The following is a 21995-nucleotide window of genomic DNA, read 5'->3' as shown; positions in this document are numbered from 1 at the left end:
TCCTGCTGAGCAGGGTGGCTTGCACAGGTGTATGCTAACATTTTGTTTTTCCTCTGCTCTCAGCCATGGTCAGCTAAGGCTCATTTACCTTGTTTTTTGCAGACATCCACAGTTTAGTAATCATTTTCAATGCAGTTCTAACACCTGTTAGGCACTCCTCCTTCCTTTTTTTGGAGAAGCATTTAATTATGACAGGGTTTCCCTTGGAGCACATCCTCCATTCAGTTCCCTAATTGTAGAATTCTCTGTGGGATTCTCCAGATGGGGGATAGAGGATAATCTTCTCAGAGCTCCAGAAGAAATGTGATGCCAAATTAAAGAAAATAGATCCTTTTTATTAAGCTCTTGGGTTCTTTTTACTCTTATTTTAAGGTGACCTTCTGTTAAAGAGAAATGTTGGACAAATAGCTATCCTTTTAAATAATCCTCAACAACCTTACCTGGGTTAGATTAGAAATCCTGGATGGATTTAAACTTTTTTTGCCACTCATTCTATCATCACAGAGGCAAGGAGAATGAACTTGCCTGTTTCCCTTTTGTTTCTAGTTGGTTTCATTTTCAAGCTGCAAAGCTCCAAATTAAGGAATACTGGCAGTGTGCTTGGCATGGTGGGCAGGTATAAAGACAAAGCCCCCTCCTTTGTGGAGTGTCACAGTGTCACTTTATGGGTCACTTCACTGCATGCTGGTGTTGTGGCAGTGCTGTTCCCATCCCCAGGGGTTTCCAGGCATCCTAAATGTGCTGTGCAGTGCCAGAGATGTTTGCAAACAGGGCACTACTGGCTGTCCCATTTTGTGCCCAAATGCTGGCCATGTCTGCTTCTGCTAAATTGGCTAAATCTGGCATGTGATGGCTGAAGGGCTCCAGGGGCTGTCCCTGCAGGGTCAGTTCTGCTGGAAGGAAGGTTCCCTTGTATTTGATGCACAAATTAATTCTCTATGAGCTCCTGCATTAGAAGATGATACTGATATTTTTATAGCGTGAATGAAGAAATTAAAGCACAAAGAAACAACTTCAGTCCTGTACTGAGTTGGTGGCAGTGCCAGGAGTCTGGAAGTGACAGGCTCTGGTCCCTTGTTCTAATCATTGCCTCTCTTTAAGATTTTGTGTGCATTTAAGTCTCTAGGGAACATTTTCTTTAGCAGTAAGGGTACGGGCATTTGCACTGGAGGGAAGGAACGTCTTGTCAGCAAGGTTATAGATTTTATTGTATGTAGTTGGTTGGCTTTGCAGTATGATGTGCCAGTGGGGATGTGTACAGCTTGCTGCAGTTGAACTTCAGTGCTCAGAGGTCAAAGGTGGCTAATCCAATTTTTTTTTTTTATTTTCCAGGTCTACGCACAACGAACTAGAAAAGAACCGGTAAGTAGCTAATGAGCTGAATTCTAAAAAATGTAAGCCTGGTGAGTGTAATGTGCTTTGACCTTACTCATGCAGGTGCTGTTTGATCAGCTTAGACAGCTGTGAGTGACCACACTGCATCATGTAGTTTTCAAAGTTGGGGGGAAGACACAAAAAGATCTGAAAAAGAAGCTTTGTTTTTGGTTGGGTTTTTTTCCTCTCTCTCTGAAAAGGCAAGAAGTGACCCAGTTTTGTGACTAATCTGTATGCAGAGTAAATACTGTTCTTCTCCTGACACAGTGAAATCTGATTGGGGCACTTTCCATACATGAGGTTGCTACGGGATCAGGTTTCTTGGGCGCTGGGTACTATGTGTTACCATGAAGCAAAGGGCAGAGCCCTGTGCTGTGCACCCTCTCCCCCCACCCTGCACTGGGCTGTCACAGTCTCTGTAGCACAGAAGAAAATACCATTGTCCAGAGGCTTGGAGCCCTGGCTACCTGTGCTCCTGCAGAGACTCTCCTAACCTGTTCTAGGGTTGCGCCTGTTTATCCTTGAATCTGATGTTTTAGCAAGCCCTGCAGTTTTGTTACTTGGCTGGCTCTTCTAAATGACTCAACCCTTTTGTAACAGGAGTTAAAGTAAGATAAATACCGTTGAGACAAGGGGAGCTAGTTCACACACAGATCAGATTATCGCCTTCCATTCAGGATGCTATAGTTAAGGTTGTGTCAGGGTTTCCATTATAAACTTATCTTGGCTCTTCTGTGGGATTTTAGGGGGGCTGAGGGTGGGTGTGTTTTCTGTGGCTGCTGTAACAAAGGCAGTGCTTTGGCCAGCTGCTCCTATGAAGAAACCCCCAGGGTGGGATGGAAAGCTGAGTCTAAATAGGTTGATTGCCTCCTCTTCTCTCTTAGCAGCCATCATGTAACAAGGCATTGGAGGACTGTGAGGATGGCCAAAGACACACAGAGCCTTTGAGCCAAGTGTGTATTTTCCTTCAGACAAGGTCTTCCCCTGTGGCTTCAAGGGAATTGGAGCTGAGTACCTCATGAATTGTGTTGCCTCAGTTTCCCCCACATCTGCCTCCCCCTAGCAGCAGCAATGCTGGGAAGCAGCTTGGCCTTTGCACGGTGTGGGTGTTTTCTTCCAGCCTGTGCTTCTCCCTCCTGGTGTTTTTGAGTATCTACAGAATTGCCATGGTCTTACCTCTCTGGGTTGATGCAGGGAAGGTTTTTTATTTGGGCTGTGTTGCTCCCTGAGCTTCAGCCTTTCCAGTCCCTGCTGAGCTGTGTTGAGGAGTGTTGGCTCCTGGGTTTTCCAGTGCTCTCTCTGGTTCTGTTTACCAGTGAGGGAAAGAAAATGCAGTCCTTGGGTCTGACCCAGAACTGAAGGTGCTTTTTTCTCCATGACAACAGTAAACCGTCACTAATCTTCAGTGTGCTTATTTGCATATCTAATTGTTACTGCAAATGCTGCTTTTACTCAGTGCAGCTTTAGAGCAGAGCTGTTTCCATCTTTCCCTGGACCAGCCTGGTCCTATCACATTGGCCAAGTTTGCATGGATATGTGATCATCTTCTTCTAGCCTGAGGGCAGGCAGCAAAACTTCAAATTCTTAGCAGCCAGTGTTACATACTTACTGTCCAGCTAAGGACTCTGTCAACTGATGGGATTGGGATGTGCTGGGTGCCAGTTGTCTGTGTGAGTTGAGGAAGTTCCTGCCTTGATTCCCTGTCTTTAACTGAGGACAGTTACATTCTCTGAGGTGGGGATACCAGAAGGATTAACTATTGACTAGCATGTCAGGAAGTGTTACTTGTGAGAGGAGTGTTATTACTTGAGCTTCCCCTTATGCCTCCTTTTCCTCAATATTGACAAGGTGTTTGCTTGTTGCAGAATTTGTCCTTCCATTTTCAGTCGGTGTAATATCTCTCTCTTCCTCTCCTTTTGTCTGTTATTCTCCTTAGTCCCCACCTGCTCCAGGCTGAAGATTCCTAACCATCAGCCTTCTCAGCAAGGTCTTTCCTCCAGGGCTTCCCATGCCGGGGCACTGTATTCCAGGTCTGTCTCAGACATGGTTTTACAAGCCTTTGGTTTTCATCCTTCTGGGAAGGGCACACATTTGCTCATGTTGGGTGCTCTGTACAGGCAAACTCCTGTATCTGGGAACTTTGCTCAGGAGTCTGATGCTCCTGGTTTGGGATTGTCTGTCCCTTGATGCAGATGCTGTGGCTTGATCAGCTCCTCCCATCTGCAAACCCAGCTGGATGCTGTGGTGCCTTTGCTGTGTTTGCAGTGTTCATTACCAGTGATTTGGGCAGCGAGTTGCATACTGGAAGCATTTATTTTCAAACTCCACAGCAGTGTTTTCTGAGTGAGGGGGATTGCTTCCTGTGTTCCTCAGCTCCTTTTTTTATTTGCTGTGTTGTTGAGTTTGTCAGTGTCTCCAGACTTAACTGTTGTAAATATAAAAGCCCTGATACTAATGGCTTTGTGGCTGACAGGTGCTCATTTTCCCTATTATTTGAGATTATTCCTTCTGAATCTCACTGTTATCTCTATTATTGACACACACTATAATTTTCAAAATTGTCCACTATTAGGTCTCTGACTCTGTTTTTTTTCTCTTCTTGTCTGTGAACAGCGGTCTTCTTATGTTCAGTTAAATTTTGGTTTAACCCATTCAACAATTACACAGAGTTTGTTTTAAGCAGTAGCAAGAGAATATTAGTAAAACAAAATGCTTTTCTCCTTTCTGAATATGTGATTTAACTTGGACTCAGTATTGCAGAGCTGATGCTGTTTTAATGTGTGCCACTTTAATGTAGAAACCCCCCTAAAAATTTGTTTTAAAAAAATTAAAACAATTTTTTAAGGTTTACTGCTTGAAAATCTTTTGCTCCAGAACACTCCACTGGTTCTGCTAAAAAGCTGTTTGATTTGGTACCAAACATTTGCTGTAATATTTAAATGATTCCTCTTCTGGCTTTGATTTGGGTTTTTTAATTTGAAAAGATTGCAGTGACATTTATATAAGGGACTTCGTTTGTTGTAAAAGATTAAAGTTAATTTATACTTATTATCTGTCATTAATCCTCACACTGAAAATTTTTATTTAATGGGTATGTGTTTCAGTTTATCTCTGCTCAGGATGAGTCATAGCTTGCACTTAAACAAGAAACCAGCATTCTTCTCATCTGCTGCAATATGTAACTAAAATGATATTTTTTAGTCCTTTAACATGCCTACCAAAAAACCTGATGTGTAAGCAACACTCTGCATTGTTTCCTGAAAGAAAACAAGATAAAGTGTGTGACTGAAAGATGAAGTTTACAAGTGTAATATTTTCTCAAAAAGGATAACAACTGAAATCCAGGTTAAAGGTAAATGTTGTGTGTTATACAGATAGTGGTGTTAGCTGTTGTCTGTGAACATTTTAGACACATGCCCGTGCTAGGAGGATGTGGTCAGTGTGGTCTTAGGGGGAGACACGCAGCTCTGAGGTGACATCCTGCTGCTCTGTGAAGTGGCAGTTCTGGTAGACCAATACAGCAGTGATGTCTGTCAGAAATGTTACATCTCCTGACAGAGCAAGAAAGTTTTGTAATGCTGTTGATCAGATTTAAAAAATAAAAAATAAAAACAAACAAAAAAACCCCTCAGCATTTTTCTGTAGATCATACATTGTTCTATTAGGTTTTGATGATGATTGCTTTGTAATGCAGCAGAAGGAAGGAAAACAAAGCTGAGTAATTGGGTAAAGAATGAGTTATGAGAGCATACTTTTCTTATGGTAACAATAATTCAGTTCAAACAAAAGATAGATCAAGGAGGTAAAGAGGCCTCAGGATCACTGAAAATAGAATTTTCTGAAGGTCTTGCAGAATTTGTGGCTTTGCAAAAGTACATAATTTAGAAAGAAAAAGGAAGAAGTCTAAAGGAGACAAACTTCTAAACCAAGTTGCTGAAAGTTTGTTGCATGTAAAAGCACAGAGTGAAGCGGTGTAACATCCTTTCTCTGTGATATCTTTTGACATGATCAGCAGCAAAGACAGACACATAGCAAGGATCAAGTACTGTGGTTTTTAGCCTGACTCTTACCAGAATTCCCCATCTTGTGGCTCCTCACCCATTCTTTCTTTGACATGAGAGACTGTTTATTGCAGAGTGGTTTTCCAAGGCGGTTTCTCACCCAGAGCTGACTGTTGTGCTCAGTTGCCTATCTGAGGTAGTGGATTAGATAAAAAAAAAACCCTACTGAAAGTTGAGGAGAGAGCAGTGACCTGGGTCAGTTTGCACTGAAACATGGGGGCCTTCTGAGGCTCTGCAGCATTTGCACTGTTTGGTTCTGTTTCTTTAGAATAAGGGCTTTGAGAGTGTCTTAGGAAAAGCTTTTAAGGTAGAGCTTTTAAATAGTGCAGACAAGCTGTCTAGGCTGGGGAAGATAGAAGGAAGGGAAATGAAAGTATGGTGAATCCTTGCTACTCTGAATAGACAAGGATGATTGTGCTTTTGTAGTGCTATATATACTTGCCAAGGCAATCTGATCAGTGTTTGTCTTGAACCAGCTAATCAACGTGGTGTTGAGTTCAGTGCTATTTATCAGGAGAGCTGGAACAAGAAACTAATCCAGTAAATTTCATTTGTTCTCTGGAGTGAGCTTTGTTTTCATGCTAACTTCATGTAGCAAACGTTGACAGTACATATTGTTTTCCTCATTAATAAAACTTGGAACCTGTGATGTTTCTTGCAGCAGTCAGACCATATCCAACACAGCTGAGCATGCATCTTTCTTTGACACATCCAAAGGTCAGAGCATGCACTGATCCAGCTTGCTCCTTGTGGGAACTGTAGCTAAACTCTCCTGTCTCCAAGGCCAGTGTGGAACAAGAGCTGGAGGTAGTTAGCTGTCTTCAGCTCTGTTGTTTGGATGACAGATGCCTCTGTTTTCAGCTGGGACTAACAATTTTCAACAGAGCTGCAGCATGTTTCTCTGTTTTAGGAGATCTGGATAACTTATTACAGTGTTGTTGCTGTTTTTGCTTAACCTGGAGGGAGTGAAGCTGGTGCCTTTTGGAGTAAGGCTGTCAGAGAGCTGTTCTTTCTGGGTTTGTTCAGGCTCAGCCAGCATTATTTAGTGTCAATCTGCCTTTTGCTGTTTCTTTGCACTGCTCTGAGGACTCGCCAGTCACTGGTGTAACACTGGGGAAGGCTGACCAGCACACTTGCTCATGCAAAGTGCCTCCTTGGGCAGAAGCAGCATTTTGATTCAGTTACAACCGAAAGTCTGCAAAGGCTTTGTTTCACACTGGCTGGGTTGCTGAACATTCTGAACTCTGAGTACAGCTGCTGCAAAGGGACAGTTAGTCTCCATGCCAAGATTTGAAGGAAACAAAATGATCCACATTTCATTTCAAGTCCTTTAGTACTGCTCATATAGGAATTTCTAGTTTCAATATGATTTATTTTTTTTATTCAAAGTGATGCAGTGAAGAATGTATGCATGCCTGTCATCCTCTCTGCTCCCAGATCTCTGCACCTCCCTTAGGAATCCAATAGCTGTTGAAGAAAGAAGAGGAAAAAAACCAATACTACTATTTTGGATAAACTGTCACAACGAAAAATGTTTTTATTTCAACAATGTTGCACAATAAAATTACTGTTATAAGCCATTTTTCAGAAACAGATATTTATCACAAAGCCCTTCTTAACTAAGACATGTTTGGGGCACTTTCTGATATGTTTTTCTCCCATAGTGTAGAAAGAGCTGTCAGCACAATCTGTTTGGCCTTGTCATAATGGTCTGATGCTGAGAATCCTTTCATCATCCTGCCTTCCAGAAGGGAGACCTGAGAGGAAACCCCCATCTTCTGGAGAAATATTCTCTGCAGTCAGGTCTCTGCACCAAATCAGAGGTCACCAGTCTGATTTGGAGTGCATCATTGCCAGCTGTGCATCATTCCCAAACTTGCATCCTCAGATTTCTGCTTGGGTGCATTGCCATAGTTTTGTTTCAGGCTGAACCCTCTCCAGTTCTGTATATTTATGGCTGTCCTCAAAAAATTATAAAGACTGGGAAAATGCCCTCACTAATCAGTGAGCTTGGACCTCTGGTCTCAAGTAGGAAGTCAAGCATTCAGCTTTCCTGGCTCCATTTTCAGTCATGTCATGGCTCTGTACTTACCATCTCTCTCCTAAATGCATCTCTGGAGACTTTGCAGGCTTGCTGTTTTTTTTTTTTTCCAGGGTGCTCTTTGAGGTGCTGAGAGCCAGCAGTCCTGATGCAACAACTTTTCTTGTTCAAGTGACTAACATTGCTCATGGGCCTGAAAGCATTGCTAGCTAAAAGCCAGTTGGGAATTTCTGCTGTAGGAAAGATGAGATAATAGGAACATAATTTTGAGACAGATCACCTGTTAACGACAAATTTCAGGACCTTGTACTCTTGGGGCAGAAGTTGGAGTTGTATGTGTTGATCTACATCTGGTACATGTAATAATGTAGCCCATGCAGGCTTGTAATAACCAAAGGAAGTGGGGTGGGAAGTGAAGGAAACATGCTTTTGTTCTCTTTTCTGTGTGTGTGGCCCATTTTTACCCAAGTATGACAGTTTGGATAACCTCTAACCTTATATTGCAAGGGAGCATGGGAAGAATGGGATGCCCCAGGTGTCTCTTGGTGTGACCTGTGCCAGGTGAGAAGCAGAAACATGCACAGAGCTGGTGCCTGATGGAGAACAGGAGCAGGGACAAGGTTGCATTGACCCAGTCCTTTGATCCACAGCTTCATTGAGCCACATCTCTGGCTGGTTGCTTGCCTTGTCCCTCATTCACACAAGTTTGCCCTCTCCCACCTTCCTTCAGAACTTCATGCTCACTGCTTGTGTCCCTCTCAATGTCCTTCTGTCCCCTCAGTGTTGGCCAGGGCCAGGAGGTGCTGCTTGACACCTTCTCCCCTAAGGCAGGAGAAGAGGGACACAAAGTGTAGGCTGCTTTGATGGTAAATGCAAGTGTGTGACAGGTGTTCACAACTTTGTCTGGGAAAGGAGGGAAGGGCTTCATCTTGCAATTGCTGTGGTTCTTGTCTGGCTGCAAATGGTGCTGATTACCCTGAATAATTTGCATAACTGTGGGCAAACAGACCTCACAGGTTTCCTCCCAAACAGTGCATGAGAAAACCATAAAACAATTAAATAAGCAATGTGGAACCAAGGGTCAGGAATTCTACTCACATGGAACAAGTGGATAACATGGACAGGGCTATGTCAGGGGCATGGCAGAACATAGCAGTAGACGGTGTAACCTACCAGTGTCCCCTTCTGTCCTTGGGAGTTTGAATTTGTATGGAAGTACACATCATCTCTGCCTAGTGCTCTTTGTGGTTGTTCCTTACAGTGCCTGTGCAAAATTGGAGTATCCTGTTTTTCAGAGGTGAAACAGACTGTCTATTAGATGTAGGCTGAATCTCAGATAAAGACTTTGGATTTGTCTGAGTCTGAAGGAATGCAGAGGAATCCCTGCATGAGTCAGGTTTTCAGCCCAGTGTTCCATTAAGAAGGCCTAGGGGCTGTCTTTTGAAGCTATACTTCATGGGTACACTGCTGCCTGAGCATCACTTCCCATTAGCCATGTAATAAGATTTTCTGTCCCTCTTGCCTGTTAATTATTTACCTTTGAGAGTACATTCATAAAGCAACATGACTTATTTAGGGGAAAAATGAAAAGCTCTTGCAAAGCATGGATGCCTTTTCTCTTTTTTTTTTTTTTTCTTTTTTTTTGCCTGGGAGTTCAGTGCTTATAAGGCTCAGGATGAAGAACAGATTGCTGTGAATGGTAGATTTTGCAAATGAGCATGTTCAGCTCACAAAAGGTGAGGCAGGAAAGGGGATGTAGCAGTTACAGAATGATCTTGTAACTGTCTGTACAAGGGTTTCTGCACAGGAGGAGCTGAGGGAAAGGAGCGTTGGTACAGAAAAGCCACCAGTGGAAACAGGACATGAGTTTGAAATACAGCATTACTTTTATAGAAGCAGACTCTGTGCATGGTATCAGTGGGTTCACACATGGCCCAGACTGATAGCAGCTCCTATGGTAAGGGTGTGGTTTTTATCATGGTAGGTAGTAAACAGCTGCACAAAATTTAGTCATGCTTGCAAAGTCAAGTGCAGGCTGCTGTCTCTGAGTTGTCTGGTTGCTGAGCCAGGGTGGAATATCTGAAAGCATCTGAATCATTTAGAAGCACAGCTCTTAATGGCTCTCTGGTGAATGCTGCTCCTTCACTTGGGCAGTTGTTGCTCCTCTCTGGTTGTCTCCACAGCGCTGTAGTTGTGCCGAGTCATTTGGGGAGCAGTGCCAAGGGTTCCTTGCTGTCCAGGACAGTGAATAATGCAGAAACAAAAGGAGAACATTGATAGACACTGCTCTTCTCGTGTTTGTAATAAAAAGGACAAGGACCCTTCCACATGGGTGAGGGCTGGCAAAGCCATACAACCAGCAGGAGGGGTATATGGAAAGTTTGTTGATGCCAGACTTGATTTTGCTGCTTATTTGCATATGGGAAGATCTCCCTGTGAGCATCCCAGGAAAGAAAAGGAACAGAACAGAAAGGTTCAGAGGTGAGATCAGCCCTGAAGAGCCCACTGTGACTGTCACTAGCCTTGAAGAAGAGCCTGGTCAGCCAAGAGTCTTCCAGAACCTGACAACAGGAAGCCACCAGCATTTCTGTGTGCTGCTGCAGTGTAGGTAATCTCCTCTTTCTCTCAGAGCTGGATTGCTTTGGCTCTCCCAGGAAGTTCTGGGCAGTGTGTCTTCCACATTTTCCTCTCAGGAGAGACTACAGTGCTACATAAAGACACAACTTGCTGAAGAGTTGGGTAATTAATTCCAATTCCACATGGTCAAGGCCCAGCCCTTAGATGGGAATTGTCGTGTTCCTTCTGGAAACTCAATGAAATTGTTCAAATGAGTCATTCTAAATGGAGGAGCAATGCAGCAGGTTTATTGTAGAAATCAGAGGCTAAAACAGAGGTTGCTTTGTATCTCCCATGTCTTTTATTTCCACCTGTTTGGCCTTGTTCCCTGGGGTGGGTTGAGTTGTGGGTTGCCCAGTCAGGTTTTGCCCAGCTGTGTGGGAATCTTCCATAGAGCTTGGAAAATGCCATTCATGAGCTGCACCCCGGTGATGCCAGGAGTTGGAGCGTGGGGCGAGTGCGCGCCTGCGCCCACATGCACGGTTACGTGCAAGCCCTCACAAAGAGCTTGCAGTTAAATCTACGTGCCCTTCTCTTTTTAACAGGGGAAGACAGCCCCAGCTGTGTATACAGCTTGGTGTTTCCCTTTGATCTGTGTTTGTTTCCAGTGTTTCTCATAGAGTGGATCCTGGCGCTCCTCAGAGCTGTCTGCCCTTTTCCAAGTTTGCAGCTGTGTAACTGCAGAGCTTGCTGGGGTGCAGGCAGTTTGATGGGGGGTTCCTCTTCCCTGCAATCCCTCCTGTTGTTTGCTTTGCTCCTGGTCTTTCCTTGCCAACCTGCACTGCAAGGAGCTGTCTCATTCTCTAATGGAAACAGTGCTTTGCTGAGGCCTCAAGATCCTCCCTTTTGCTTTGCCCGCTTGCTCCTACACACATGGTATTAATGCCCTTTGCCAGCTGCAGCCGCCACTCTGGAGCAGATCTTCTGCTCTCAAAGAGGTTTCTGGAGACTCAGCATGCTGCCCCTGCAGCTGGCTCAGGCTCTGTATCTAAAGGAGAGCAAGAAACTGTGTTCTTCAGATTTCTGTGATTTCTGAAGTTTTCTGAAGCCGTGAGGGATGGAGCTGAGAGGGGCCTTACAGCACTCATTTGGTGCCCTCGTCCCAAGGCAGGATAAGCTCCATCTAAAGCTTTTCTGGCAGGTGCCAATCTAGCATGGCCTTAAAAGCATTTGACAGCAGGATTGCACAGGGAAACAGTGCAGCCTATTGCCCTCATTAACTGTGGTTACTGCTAGAAAGTTTTGTCTAATGTCTGACTAAGAAGAAAATTATTTCAGCATTGTTCAAGGGAAGAAAAAAAGCCATCCAAAGCCGAGTGCCTCTGTGAATGTGAAGAGTCTCAAATGCTGAATATAGCAGTTCAACTTTCCTAGTAAGAATCACTCTGTTAGACCCTCAAAGTATGCTGAGGAGTTCTGGCTGAGATAGGCATATGTGGGGAAAAAATAAAATGGATCTTTTCTTTTTCCAATGTATGCATTTCCCACTCACCTAACCCAAAGAGCAATGTTGATGCCAAAAAAAGTGGGAAACTGGATGGGAACACTTCATCTCCCATGGATATTCTATGTAATATGACCCTCTTAGGAAATGTGCAGAGCCTGTTCTCTGTGGTGTGACCTCTTTTAAACTTTTCTTGGCTTGGAAGAGCAGCTTACAGGCTTGGTATTCACTGGAAAAAGCACATATAGGGATACATTTCAGTGAAGGGATTGCAAAAGGAGAGGAGAAGCAAAATCTTATGTCTAGTGTCATATACTTCAGGAAAACATAGGAAGGCTCTCTGGAGTCATGAGTGCCTCTTGGAGTTTCTCTGAGTTGTGTGCTGTGGTGATCTCTGCACAGAGCACACGTGGTGGGGAAAGAGCAGAATGGGAAGGGGTTTGTACTGTGTGTTGGGCACACTGGAAGTGTTCAGCTGCTGTCAGAGTGGAAAGCTGTGCTACACAAGCAGGGGACTCCCATAAGCCCTCCAGGCTGGCTCCCAGGTCTGTGCAGACAGCACGGGCTTGTGCTTTCCCTCAGCCATCCAGGAAAGGCAAATTGCACGAGATTCTTAAAGAATTTTTTATTTTTTCATTTCAACTGAGCTTTTTTTTTTAATTGTTCTGTTATTTAAAGTGAAAAATATTATTAATATTGCCAATTCTTGTAATCTTCCCTACAATTCTGGTGATGCTTGGGGCAACACAGCACCCAGAGTTAAGTGTTTCCTATCCCCCACACAAAACCAATGAGCCAGTGTAATCTTTGTATTTAAAAAGCAGAAAGAAGAGGAAACATCCTATGTAGGTGTTTGTTTTTTAGAATAGTGGGATGTCTGAGCTACTGTGGTGTGTATTTTTTAATGGGGCCTAGACCATAATGGGATTAACAGTAGGACATCAGAACTAAAGGGTTTTAAGAAGAAAAAACTTTATGACTGTGTGATTGCTTTGCGACTGAGTGTCAACAACACAGCCTTCATCTTGTCTTCCTGATTATGACTAAACTCCTTTGAAATTCCATCTTGAGAATTTCTTGGGACAGAGATAACAGAAGACCTCTCTCAGATTTTTGTTGCATATATGGAGTAGTGAGGAATTACTGATCCATTCTGGGAAATGTGGCCACGTTGTACTCTGAGCCTCATTAACTACCAGAGGAGGTTGGATGAATTGGCTTCCAGAGAATCCCAGATTCTTGGCTCTTCCCACACCTTTGTCATTGCTGAGCTACATGAGCTCCTGAAAACCAGGAGTAGCTGTAGCTGTGCAGCACTGTATGAAGGAATCAGGATTAGCTCCATTTTGTGGATGAGTGGGGTGTGCTTCAGTTCTGCAGGATTTCCCTGGGGTCATGCAAGCTGTCTGTGGCCAGGTCTGATTGTCACTCCAAGGTCCTGCCTGCTGCGTCGCCCTTTCCTGCTTGTGGAAATGTCATCTCCGGTTTGCTGCTTTGCCCTTCCTGAAAGTGCCTGCAAGCTCTGCCAGCTCCTGCCTAGCACAGCACTGGGAAAGTCAAAAAGTTCCTCCTTCTGGTTTGTAGTTTGGCTCTCATGCTGAGGAAACCCACCCCACAGGCTCTCTCCAGGTGAATTGTGTTCGGAGAAAATGACCTTTTCTGTTGTTTTGTAGCTAAGATTTTTAACAGCAGTGTTTTTTGAAACCAACAAGGAATCATCCCAGAATGGGAGCAACATAGAAAATAAAATATCTGATTGGTGAAACAGTAATGAGTATTGCCCAAGTTCATGAGGCCCTGAGGGTTACATAAGCGCTACAGAAGAGCAAGGAAGGAGGGTGTGACTGTGATTATAAAGTGGTGCTGCTGCAGGTATTCCTGTAAGATCATGTGGTTATTTTCTTAATACTGCTCTGATAGCAGAGCAAATGGAAACCAGTTTCCACCAAACCAGAGGAGTAGGTGTTCCAGCTGCTCTCTCTTTCTCTTGTCTTTTTAAATAATTTTTCTTTCCAAAACAAGCCATGAACCTTTCAGTGTCTGGTTTGTTCCAAGTGGGGTCCTAACCCTTTTCCTGCTGGGAAAATACAGGGTCAGCTAGCATAAGGCAGCTAATCCTCCTACAAATGTTAGTTTATTCAACTACAGCTGTTCTTGGTTTGAAGAATCAAATTTGTATCCATTTGTGGCATTGAAGAACCAGACAGGGGTCATAATAGTCTTCTTTAGCTGATCAAAAGTTCACTAGGTAGAGCATCCTGTGCTTAATATAATGATTTTTGAGCCCTATTGAAAGCACTAGAAGTTTTGTAGTTGAGCTGAAACAAATGGAGCAATTTGCATGTCTTACAGATATATTTTTTCTTGCTTCCAGCCCAGAGAAAGTTGTTTCCAAGCAGCCAGCTCCATGCTTTTTCCTTGTTTGAGGTTTGAGCCATCTTGCATCTCTTGGCCTTCACACACTCCTACAGGAGAGAAAGAAAGTATAAGGAAGGTGCCCAGTTAAAGGGAAAGAGCAAGGCAGGGGGGGTTTGTGTTGTTCTTTCCCCTGAGGTTTATATTGTTTTAATTTTCTAGACAATAAACTTGGCCCCTCTTTGGAAGAACTGTATTGAGAGTGTTTGTATTAGCACATCACACCACCTAAACAGAGGCAAGGTGTGTTTTCACACTCTCTGGTGCCTCCTTTCAAAAACTCTTTTTTATTCCTGGTACCTGTGTATGTGTGAGTTCAGGACATGGCTCACCTGCTGTCAGTGTGCTGGGAGCTATGCTCTGTTCAGGCTCCCCTCCTGAATAACAACTATAGGTAACTTGAGTTAAAACCATTTGTCACTTAATGTTAGCCAACTCATAGCCTCTTGAAATACACTATTGCTGGTTTTTCTGTGCAAAAATCCTTTTCCAGTAGGAAAAGTGCTGTTAGGATATCTTAAGTTCTCCTTCCTACTGCTTTTTTTCCAAATACATCAAAGAATGACCTTGGCTGGTAATTTATTTTCCTTGGAAAGTTTGAGGTTAAATTTAAAATAATTTTACAAGGTGAAATTACATGCACTGCTTCCCTTGTTCCAGATGTATGCCCTCTATACCTGAAAGGTACAGTAGATATTTGATGACTCCTTAAATATTTCTGACAGTGTGAAGAGATATTAGATGAAGAGCACATGCTTTCCTTCTGGCATAAAAGATTTTGTGTAAACAAGTATGTCAAATGGTCACATTCTTAGAATATACTTTCATTAGGAGTTTTCTTCCATGAGGTCAGCTTCAGAAAATAGATGCATGTGATTTAAAAATTCTTAGTGGCTATAACTTACCTTTGTTATTTTTTAAATTATGTTAATGACAAAGAACTCCTAGCACCAGATAAGAATTTATTCTTGATATTGACAAATTTCCTATTCATGATTTTAAAAACAGGAAATATGTTTTCCCAAATAACAAGTTAATAGAATCCTTTACTCTTTCAGTGATGTACAAATGTCTGTCTTATGAAGCAGACCAGTCCCTGGCTACTCTCCAGCTGCCTGCTGGGAAGCTCTCTGCTGCCTTGGGTTCTGCCAGGCTCAAGTGCAGGCATGGCTCTTCAAGGGTCCCTGCAGATCCTTTCTAATTCATCTGTTTCCTGGTGTGCACCGTCTTTGATTTCTTCTGGAGAGGCTGGAAGGACCTGGTGGCAGTAGATTTGAGCTGGAGAACTTTCCCATTGCCTGGCAGTTTTAGAGGCCATTAAGGATTATGGAGTGAGAGCATCTCTGCTTCTCAGTGTTTGACTGCAGAAGCCTTGCAGGAGCCCAAAACACCTCTTCATTTCAAAGGCATTGTGCTTAGCCAGGAAACCTCTGAACAGAACAATCAAGAATAGCTGGAGAGGAGAGTTTGGGAAATCTTGGCTATCTTTGCTGGTGACCTAATTCTAGCAGTAAAGCTGAAAATCCATAGATTGCAGCAAAGCAGGTTAGTGCCTCCTGTGCAAGGAGGCAGGTTCCTGATGAATGGCACAGCTGCTTTGCAGGCATGTTGGCAGCATGCAGGAGGACTCTGCACTGACTTGGCTTTGAGCACACTGTGTATCCCTAGAAGGATAATTACAATGGTATTAGTGAGAACCAGGGCACAGGACACCGCTGGCTATTTAAAGAGCAGGTCTATTTTTAACCACCTTTTAACAAAGATGGAGTTTTTATTAGACTGGGCTTTATAATTAACCAGCCTGGGTTGTCTGTTGATGTTTACAGCTTTCTTTGCTTGTTCCCTGATAATCAAATGCAGGATTGTCACCATATCTTATGGCCAGGGTAGGAAACTGCGATACCTGCATGTTTGGCAGCACATTGAAAAGTTGGTGGCAAATGATCTTAACCTACAGGTGCCCATACAGGCAGCACCTGGGCTGTGTTTTCATGTCAGGAGGAGAATGTGATGTAGAACATTTGTGGCCTGTGGTGGCTGTTTGGTTTAGCATGTTGAGCACAGCTCAGCCTAAAAGGGGTTTAGCTGGTACCATTGTCTTCTGTGCTACCACTAAAATATAATATAATTATATTCACCAGGGATTAAAATACTCTCTGACAATGTCCAATATTGATAATAGGAGATCCTCAATATATAAATTCAGGGGAAAATCTGCTCCAGAGCATCTGTTGCTATTTGACATCTCTTAAAAACTGTCCAAATTTCTTGCAAGGAATGACAAAGAGAAGCTGGGAGTTGGGAAGAGAAAGTGATGGACGGGCGCTGAGGTCAATGTGAGATCTGTATGAAAATGAAGGGCTAAGAGAAAATTCCAGGCATTGATTGATTCCATTCCTCTGCTGGGCAGATGGCCACCTATGCTGCTCTCATCACCTTCTCATTGTGAAGCCCAGGTTATTGCATTTGATATTTTTATACTGAGTTGAAGCAGCCCTGTCTCATCAGTGCCTCTGAAGATCAAAGGGGTTATGAAAGGATGAGCAGTTGTGTTACCGAGCAACTGTGAGTTCATTCTGGAGGAGGAACCTTCCAAAATGGCATAATTTTTATTACTGTGAGCATCAGTATTCAAAAGTTTTTGACACTGCCTTTTCTAGTTTGGAAGTCATGAGATTACAGGTAGTCTCTCTTTTTTAGAAATTGTTTTATTCATTTAAATGAAGTTCTGTCTTCTAGCCCGATAGTTCAAAGCAGGAAACCTCAGGATGTGCAACAAATAGGACCCATAGGCCCAGAAGTTATGCTGTGAATAAAATTAGTCCCAGATATATCACTTCAGCTTCAGAATCAGTGTTGCTTTAGTATAATTATTTGGGATCTGCTTGATTTAGGAATTTGTCTTCAAAATTATAATATAACTAGGAAAGCCCTCTCAACAATATTCAGTTTTGTACCCAGAAGGATCTCAGGAAATGCAGAGATTTTGGCAGCTGTGTGATGCAGAGGGAGGTGGAGGAGCATGTCTTTCTCCAGACTGCAGTAGTAGGCTAGAAAGGTCCACGTTGGAATGGACCAGTGGTGGCAAGACATCACTTGGCACAAGGTTTGTTGGTCTTGCAGCTTCTGTTTGCCAAGAACCTGAAACTCTTCCAAAGTTGACATCAGTGATGAGTCTTCTCATCTAGAAGTAATTTCTGTGTAAGGTGGCCATACACTCCCACTGCAGTGCAAGGCCACCCAGGGCTCAGGGACAGTCAGGGTTTGTAGCATGGACACTTTCAAAGTGTACAGTACATTTTCAGGTAAAACCTTGCTTTATGCTTACCTTAAGGCTTGCAGCTTTTGTTGCAGATGGGGAGGAGGGTTTCTGTGCCCCAAAATCAGCCATTTCTTCCTGGATATTTCAGTTGCTTGGTAAGATGCTCCCTTTCCCAGGATACCTGGTTTTGGTTTTGTCTCTGAGGTGGCCTTTGGACAGAGCTCTGCAGTTGTGGAGTTCATCAGTACATTGCTGTTTGTATTTTGTTTCCACTTATGGCCTTGAACCACAACTCTGCTTTCTTATGCACTGTGCCACCCCTTATCTGCCTGGTGCATGGCTTGTGACCAGGCAGAGGTGCATTGATTTGTGTGACTTTAAAAAACTGCATTGCCTTGGGGTTGGGGTTTTTAAATTATTTCTATTATTGTTTTACCATTGTTAGGTCACAGATCTCATCATTTGCAGTTTGTTTTTCCTTTGGCCTGGATTTGAGAACACAGTTGGGTGCATGTTCATCTCTAACTTTTGCAGACAGACCTGACATGGTTAAGATAAGGTTGGAACTGTGGCTTGTAGAACTTTTTTGTTCCTTTAAATTCCCACTTATAGTATGTTGTCAGGTCTTTTTATTGTCGGGCTTAAATTTTCATTTTTTTATTTTAAATGGTAGAACTTTACATCTAAAAATTTAAAAATATGAAGGATTTTTTTCAGTTACTTTTTATGGCAGATGTTATTAGCTTTTGGAATACAAATACTCATACATGCCAGGGAGCCATCGGTAGAAATTGACTGGAAACAGGGTCAGATGAGCAAGTGTCCTCTTCCAGCTGGGAGCACAGGCACGAAAACAATCATGAGGAGAGACCCGATTTAAAATCCGAAAGCAGGGCTTGTTGCGAGCGCTTTCACAGCTCAGGTGGAGAACATGAACTTTCAGCGGTGCATTTGTGAGTCAGATTTCCTGCTGAAGGCCGTGGCCGTGGTGCCCTGTGCGCTCAGGCTGAGCGGGGCCGGGCGCCACCGCAGCGCTGCTCCGGCCCGAGGGCTCGCAGCATTGCATAACGCGCTGCAGCACCGACCGGCCGGCACACAGCGGGCCCTGCCCGCTCTGCTCCTCCAGCCCGCAGCCAGTGCCTGCAAAAACCTCTGGAGATAAGTGTGGGTAAAGCCCCGGCACACACCGGGCCCTGCCCGCTCTGCTCCTCCAGCCCGCAGCCAGTGCCTGCAAAAACCTCTGGAGATAAGTGTGGGTAAAGCCCCGGCACACACCGGGCCCTGCCCGCTCTGCTCCTCCAGCCCGCAGCCAGTGCCTGCAAAAACCTCTGGAGATAAGTGTGGGTAAAGCAGGGAGCGGATACCCCGCTGAGAGGGCTGGGCTGGGGGTCAGGGACAAGGGTAAGGAAAAAGCATCACGTCGTACGATGGCTGCTGGAGATAAGCAGCCTCTGACCTGTGAACTGCTTTTAGAAGGAAAGCCTATTTTCCCTGCCCTGTGGTTTTTGCATGTGTTTCTCATTACTTTTATCTCAAAATCATTCCCGTACATTGAATTATTGATGTGGGGTCACATGTGTTTCTCCAGGAATTGCTTTCTTTAACCAGTGATCACTCCTGAATTTTTTAGACAATCTGTTAGGCTCTGAAATCCAAACAAAGTTGGTGGTTTCTAATTTCAGGGTTAAATTAGATTCGACTTTGAAAAGGCTTTGAGGGAAGAGGAGACATGATAATGTCCTTCTCCATGTTAGGATCCTCCTTCTTCTGGTTCTTTTGGTGCTTCTTTTGGTTTGCTTCTTTTTTTTTAACATCTCACAAAGATCAAGTGTCTGATTTAGCCTCAGTGGAACTTGAGCATATTCCTAATGTTGAGCACATGCTTAAATCCACTGTTGAACTCAAGCCCTATAGACCTGGAGGCATAAGTACAAAAATATCTGGGAAATGCTTTTCTTTTCCCTCAGATGCTCCCTTCTTTCAACATACAAAATTAAGAATTCAGCATTTTGAACTGCTGCTGGAGGCGAGTTGGTCATTTCCTGCTGGGAGGGAGGCTTGATCTTTTAAAGATGGGAAGAGAGTTTGTGTGTGTGTGTCTGTATGTGTGTTTTGCAGATGTTCAGGCCTTGATTCAGCAAAGTTTCTCAGCAGTGTCTGACGGGGGGATAGTGCTGAGTCTGGTAAACCCGCTGCTCCGGAGCTGAGTGTGCGCGCGTTTGCCTGACTCCTCAGCAGAGAAAGTTTCTTTTCTCAGTTTCCATCGCTTCTGCTCATGGTGGAAGTTGGCAAGGACCCCTGCACAAATCCCAAACCACTTCTGGCAGAGAAGCTGCTGTCTCTCTGGCAGTGTTAACATTCAGGGATGGCTCGTGTCTGCAGCGTTTCTGCAGCATGGACCAGAGGAGGATGGAGCAGGCAGTGGGGTCACCCCTTGTCAGGGGCTCCACCAGGGCTCAGGAAGGGAAACTGCCAGTGGTGTTACAGCCCTGGGCTGGCCCTTGGAGGGACCCTGTTGGGCATTGTTAGGGGGTTAGGTTTCCAGCCCCTGTGTAGCCACTTTGTGACCAGCAGACACACAGAGCTTGGAGCTGCCAGTGCAGGTCCTCAGCTCTCTGGGGACTTCCCAGCAGGGAGGAAGCTGGTGGCTTTGTGCCCAGCTTGCTATGGTGCAGAGTGTTGTGCTAGGTTGATTCCTACCCAAACTCCTCAAAAATGTATTCAGAGGTGTGGGGGAAGGAAACAGAGACTTTTTTTTTTGCACCCACACCTTTTTCTGCAGTGCAGTTTTGATTCAGGCAAAAGAGAGCCCAGTTCCTGCAGTGGGATTTGCATGTGTGTTGTACACTGAGACAGCTGAAGCTGTGAGCAAAAAGCACGCATAAATAAAGGCTTCCTCCCTGTGCTTTATATAATCAGAGTGGGTGATGTCATTGGGAGCTAGAGAGGAGAGCAGGCTGTGAAATTACAGCCCTCTGCAGCCAGACAGAGCCAAGTGCAAGGGGGGGCTGCACAGAGCAAGAGCCAGGCTCCCCTCTGATACAGGCTCAGGACAGAGGACCTTGGAGGGGAGCTGGGGGTAGAAGTAGATAATCCTAATACAATCAGATAATCCAAATTCAGTCAGAAGCTCTTGCACAGGCACAAAGGGAAAGCAGGGAGAACAGCAGGTGCCCAGTGAGCAGCACTGGGGCTGCCATTTCAAGGGCCAGCCCTCCCTTCTTCCATATGCAGCCTTTTACAGATCCTTTATGGATCTGCTGGAAGGGCTGTGGGGCTGGTGGGCTTTTTCATCCTTCTTCTGCTTCAGTCTCCTAGCCCATTGCAGCTCCTGGCAGAGGAGAGAGGGCATCCTTGCCCTGCTTGCCCTCCACATCCCAGAGGAACTTGCTTCCAGTCTCTTCCTGGCCCCACACAGGGAAGGAAGCACAAGCAGCATAGGGGCTCTGTCTTAGCCAGAGTGAAACAAGATAAAGGGTGACCCTCAGCTCTTCGGGACAGGGCTTGTGTTTGGCTCTGGGTTTCTGAAACCTCTCAGGTGTTTTACTCCTTTTTGGCCATTCTGATGCCCCCCAACATGGGAATCTCAAACAGGAGTTTTCCCTCTCAATCAGGCTGAGCAGGAAGAGGGGACCAGGCTCATCCCTTGGGAAAGTGGAGAGCCCCTTGCTTTCAAATCTTTCACAGACTTCTCTTTCAACACATCAAGCATCTACAATGTGCTCAGTATGCTGCTGTGAGAGCCTGATTTTTTCCCACTTTGGCAGGAGGAAGGGCTGCAGCTTTTCCCATCTCCCCTGCAGCTAGCATGCAAAAGCTTCAACCTCTGCTGAAACTGGAATTCTCCTTCTGTCATCCTCTGTCTTCCTCAGGATGAAGAGAGCAAGAGGCAGCAGCCCTTTGCACCAAGCCTGCCTTGTTTCTCTGTTATATAACAATATGGGCTTTTAGACTTGTTTTTCTAGATATTGGCAGATGCGTCAAATATTGGCATAATCCAGTGGTTTACATGGAAAGCCGTCTGGCTCTGTCTGGAGGCTGCACAATGCTGCTATTTTCATTGAAAACAAGAGCCTGCAGCATTGTCAAAGCCACATTGCAGCAGAGTCCAGGTAAACAAGGGGAAAAGGCACTCACATCATGGCCTGACCTGGGGAATTACAGCTGCCCTGGGGCAGCTCCAGGACTTGATAAAAAAGATTAATGGCTTTGCAATTGCTTTCTCTCTGAAATGGTCTTTTAGCTAAGTCTTCTGTGATGGTTTTCAAAGAATCACAAAGTCATTTCAGTTGGAAAAGACTTTCAAGACCATTGAGTTCAACCTTTGACCGATCACCATTTTGTCAGCTAGACCATAGCCCTCTGTGCAGCATCTAGTTCAGTGAGCAGTGGCTCCATCTGCTCCCAGGGCTCTGGACTTTTATTTCTGATGCACCCACCAGTCTGTCAGACCTGCAGTGTATGCCCTGCAGTTTAAGAACAAATCATGGTCCACTGGGGCTGTTGGCAGCTGAGGTCAGGGACTGTGATTGGGCTAGATTTTAAAAGTAAAAAAATAAGGAAGGTATTGGATGCTGCAGAGGGGTAACAGCTGGGGAAGTTGTTTAGTTGGGTCTCTCTGAAGGAAAGCAACGTGCTCACATGCCAGGACAGTTTGCAGGCTTGGTTGCTCCTTCCCCTCCCAGTGTGGCTCAGCTTGGAGTGCAAAATAGGGGGAAAATGCAGTGGCAGCACAGAAGTACCAGCTTTGGTCAGACCTGTTTGAAACCTGCCGTAGCTCAG

General features: G+C 44.5%; 1 protein-coding gene across 2 annotated transcripts in view; it reads left to right on the top strand.

Moving 5' to 3' along the window:
- Positions 1–21995, top strand: part of MXI1 (MAX interactor 1, dimerization protein) — a 55725-nt gene that overhangs the window by 25638 nt on the left and 8092 nt on the right. For both annotated transcript variants that reach the window (XM_064717512.1, XM_064717513.1), the window contains exon 3: positions 1333–1362. In XM_064717512.1, the coding sequence (XP_064573582.1) occupies positions 1333–1362 (30 nt within the window). The remainder of the gene's footprint in view (positions 1–1332; positions 1363–21995) is intronic.

Source organism: Zonotrichia leucophrys, chromosome 6 (genome assembly GCF_028769735.1).
Source record: "Zonotrichia leucophrys gambelii isolate GWCS_2022_RI chromosome 6, RI_Zleu_2.0, whole genome shotgun sequence".
NCBI lineage: Eukaryota > Metazoa > Chordata > Aves > Passeriformes > Passerellidae > Zonotrichia > Zonotrichia leucophrys.
This window is presented reverse-complemented; position numbering and strand designations above follow the sequence as displayed.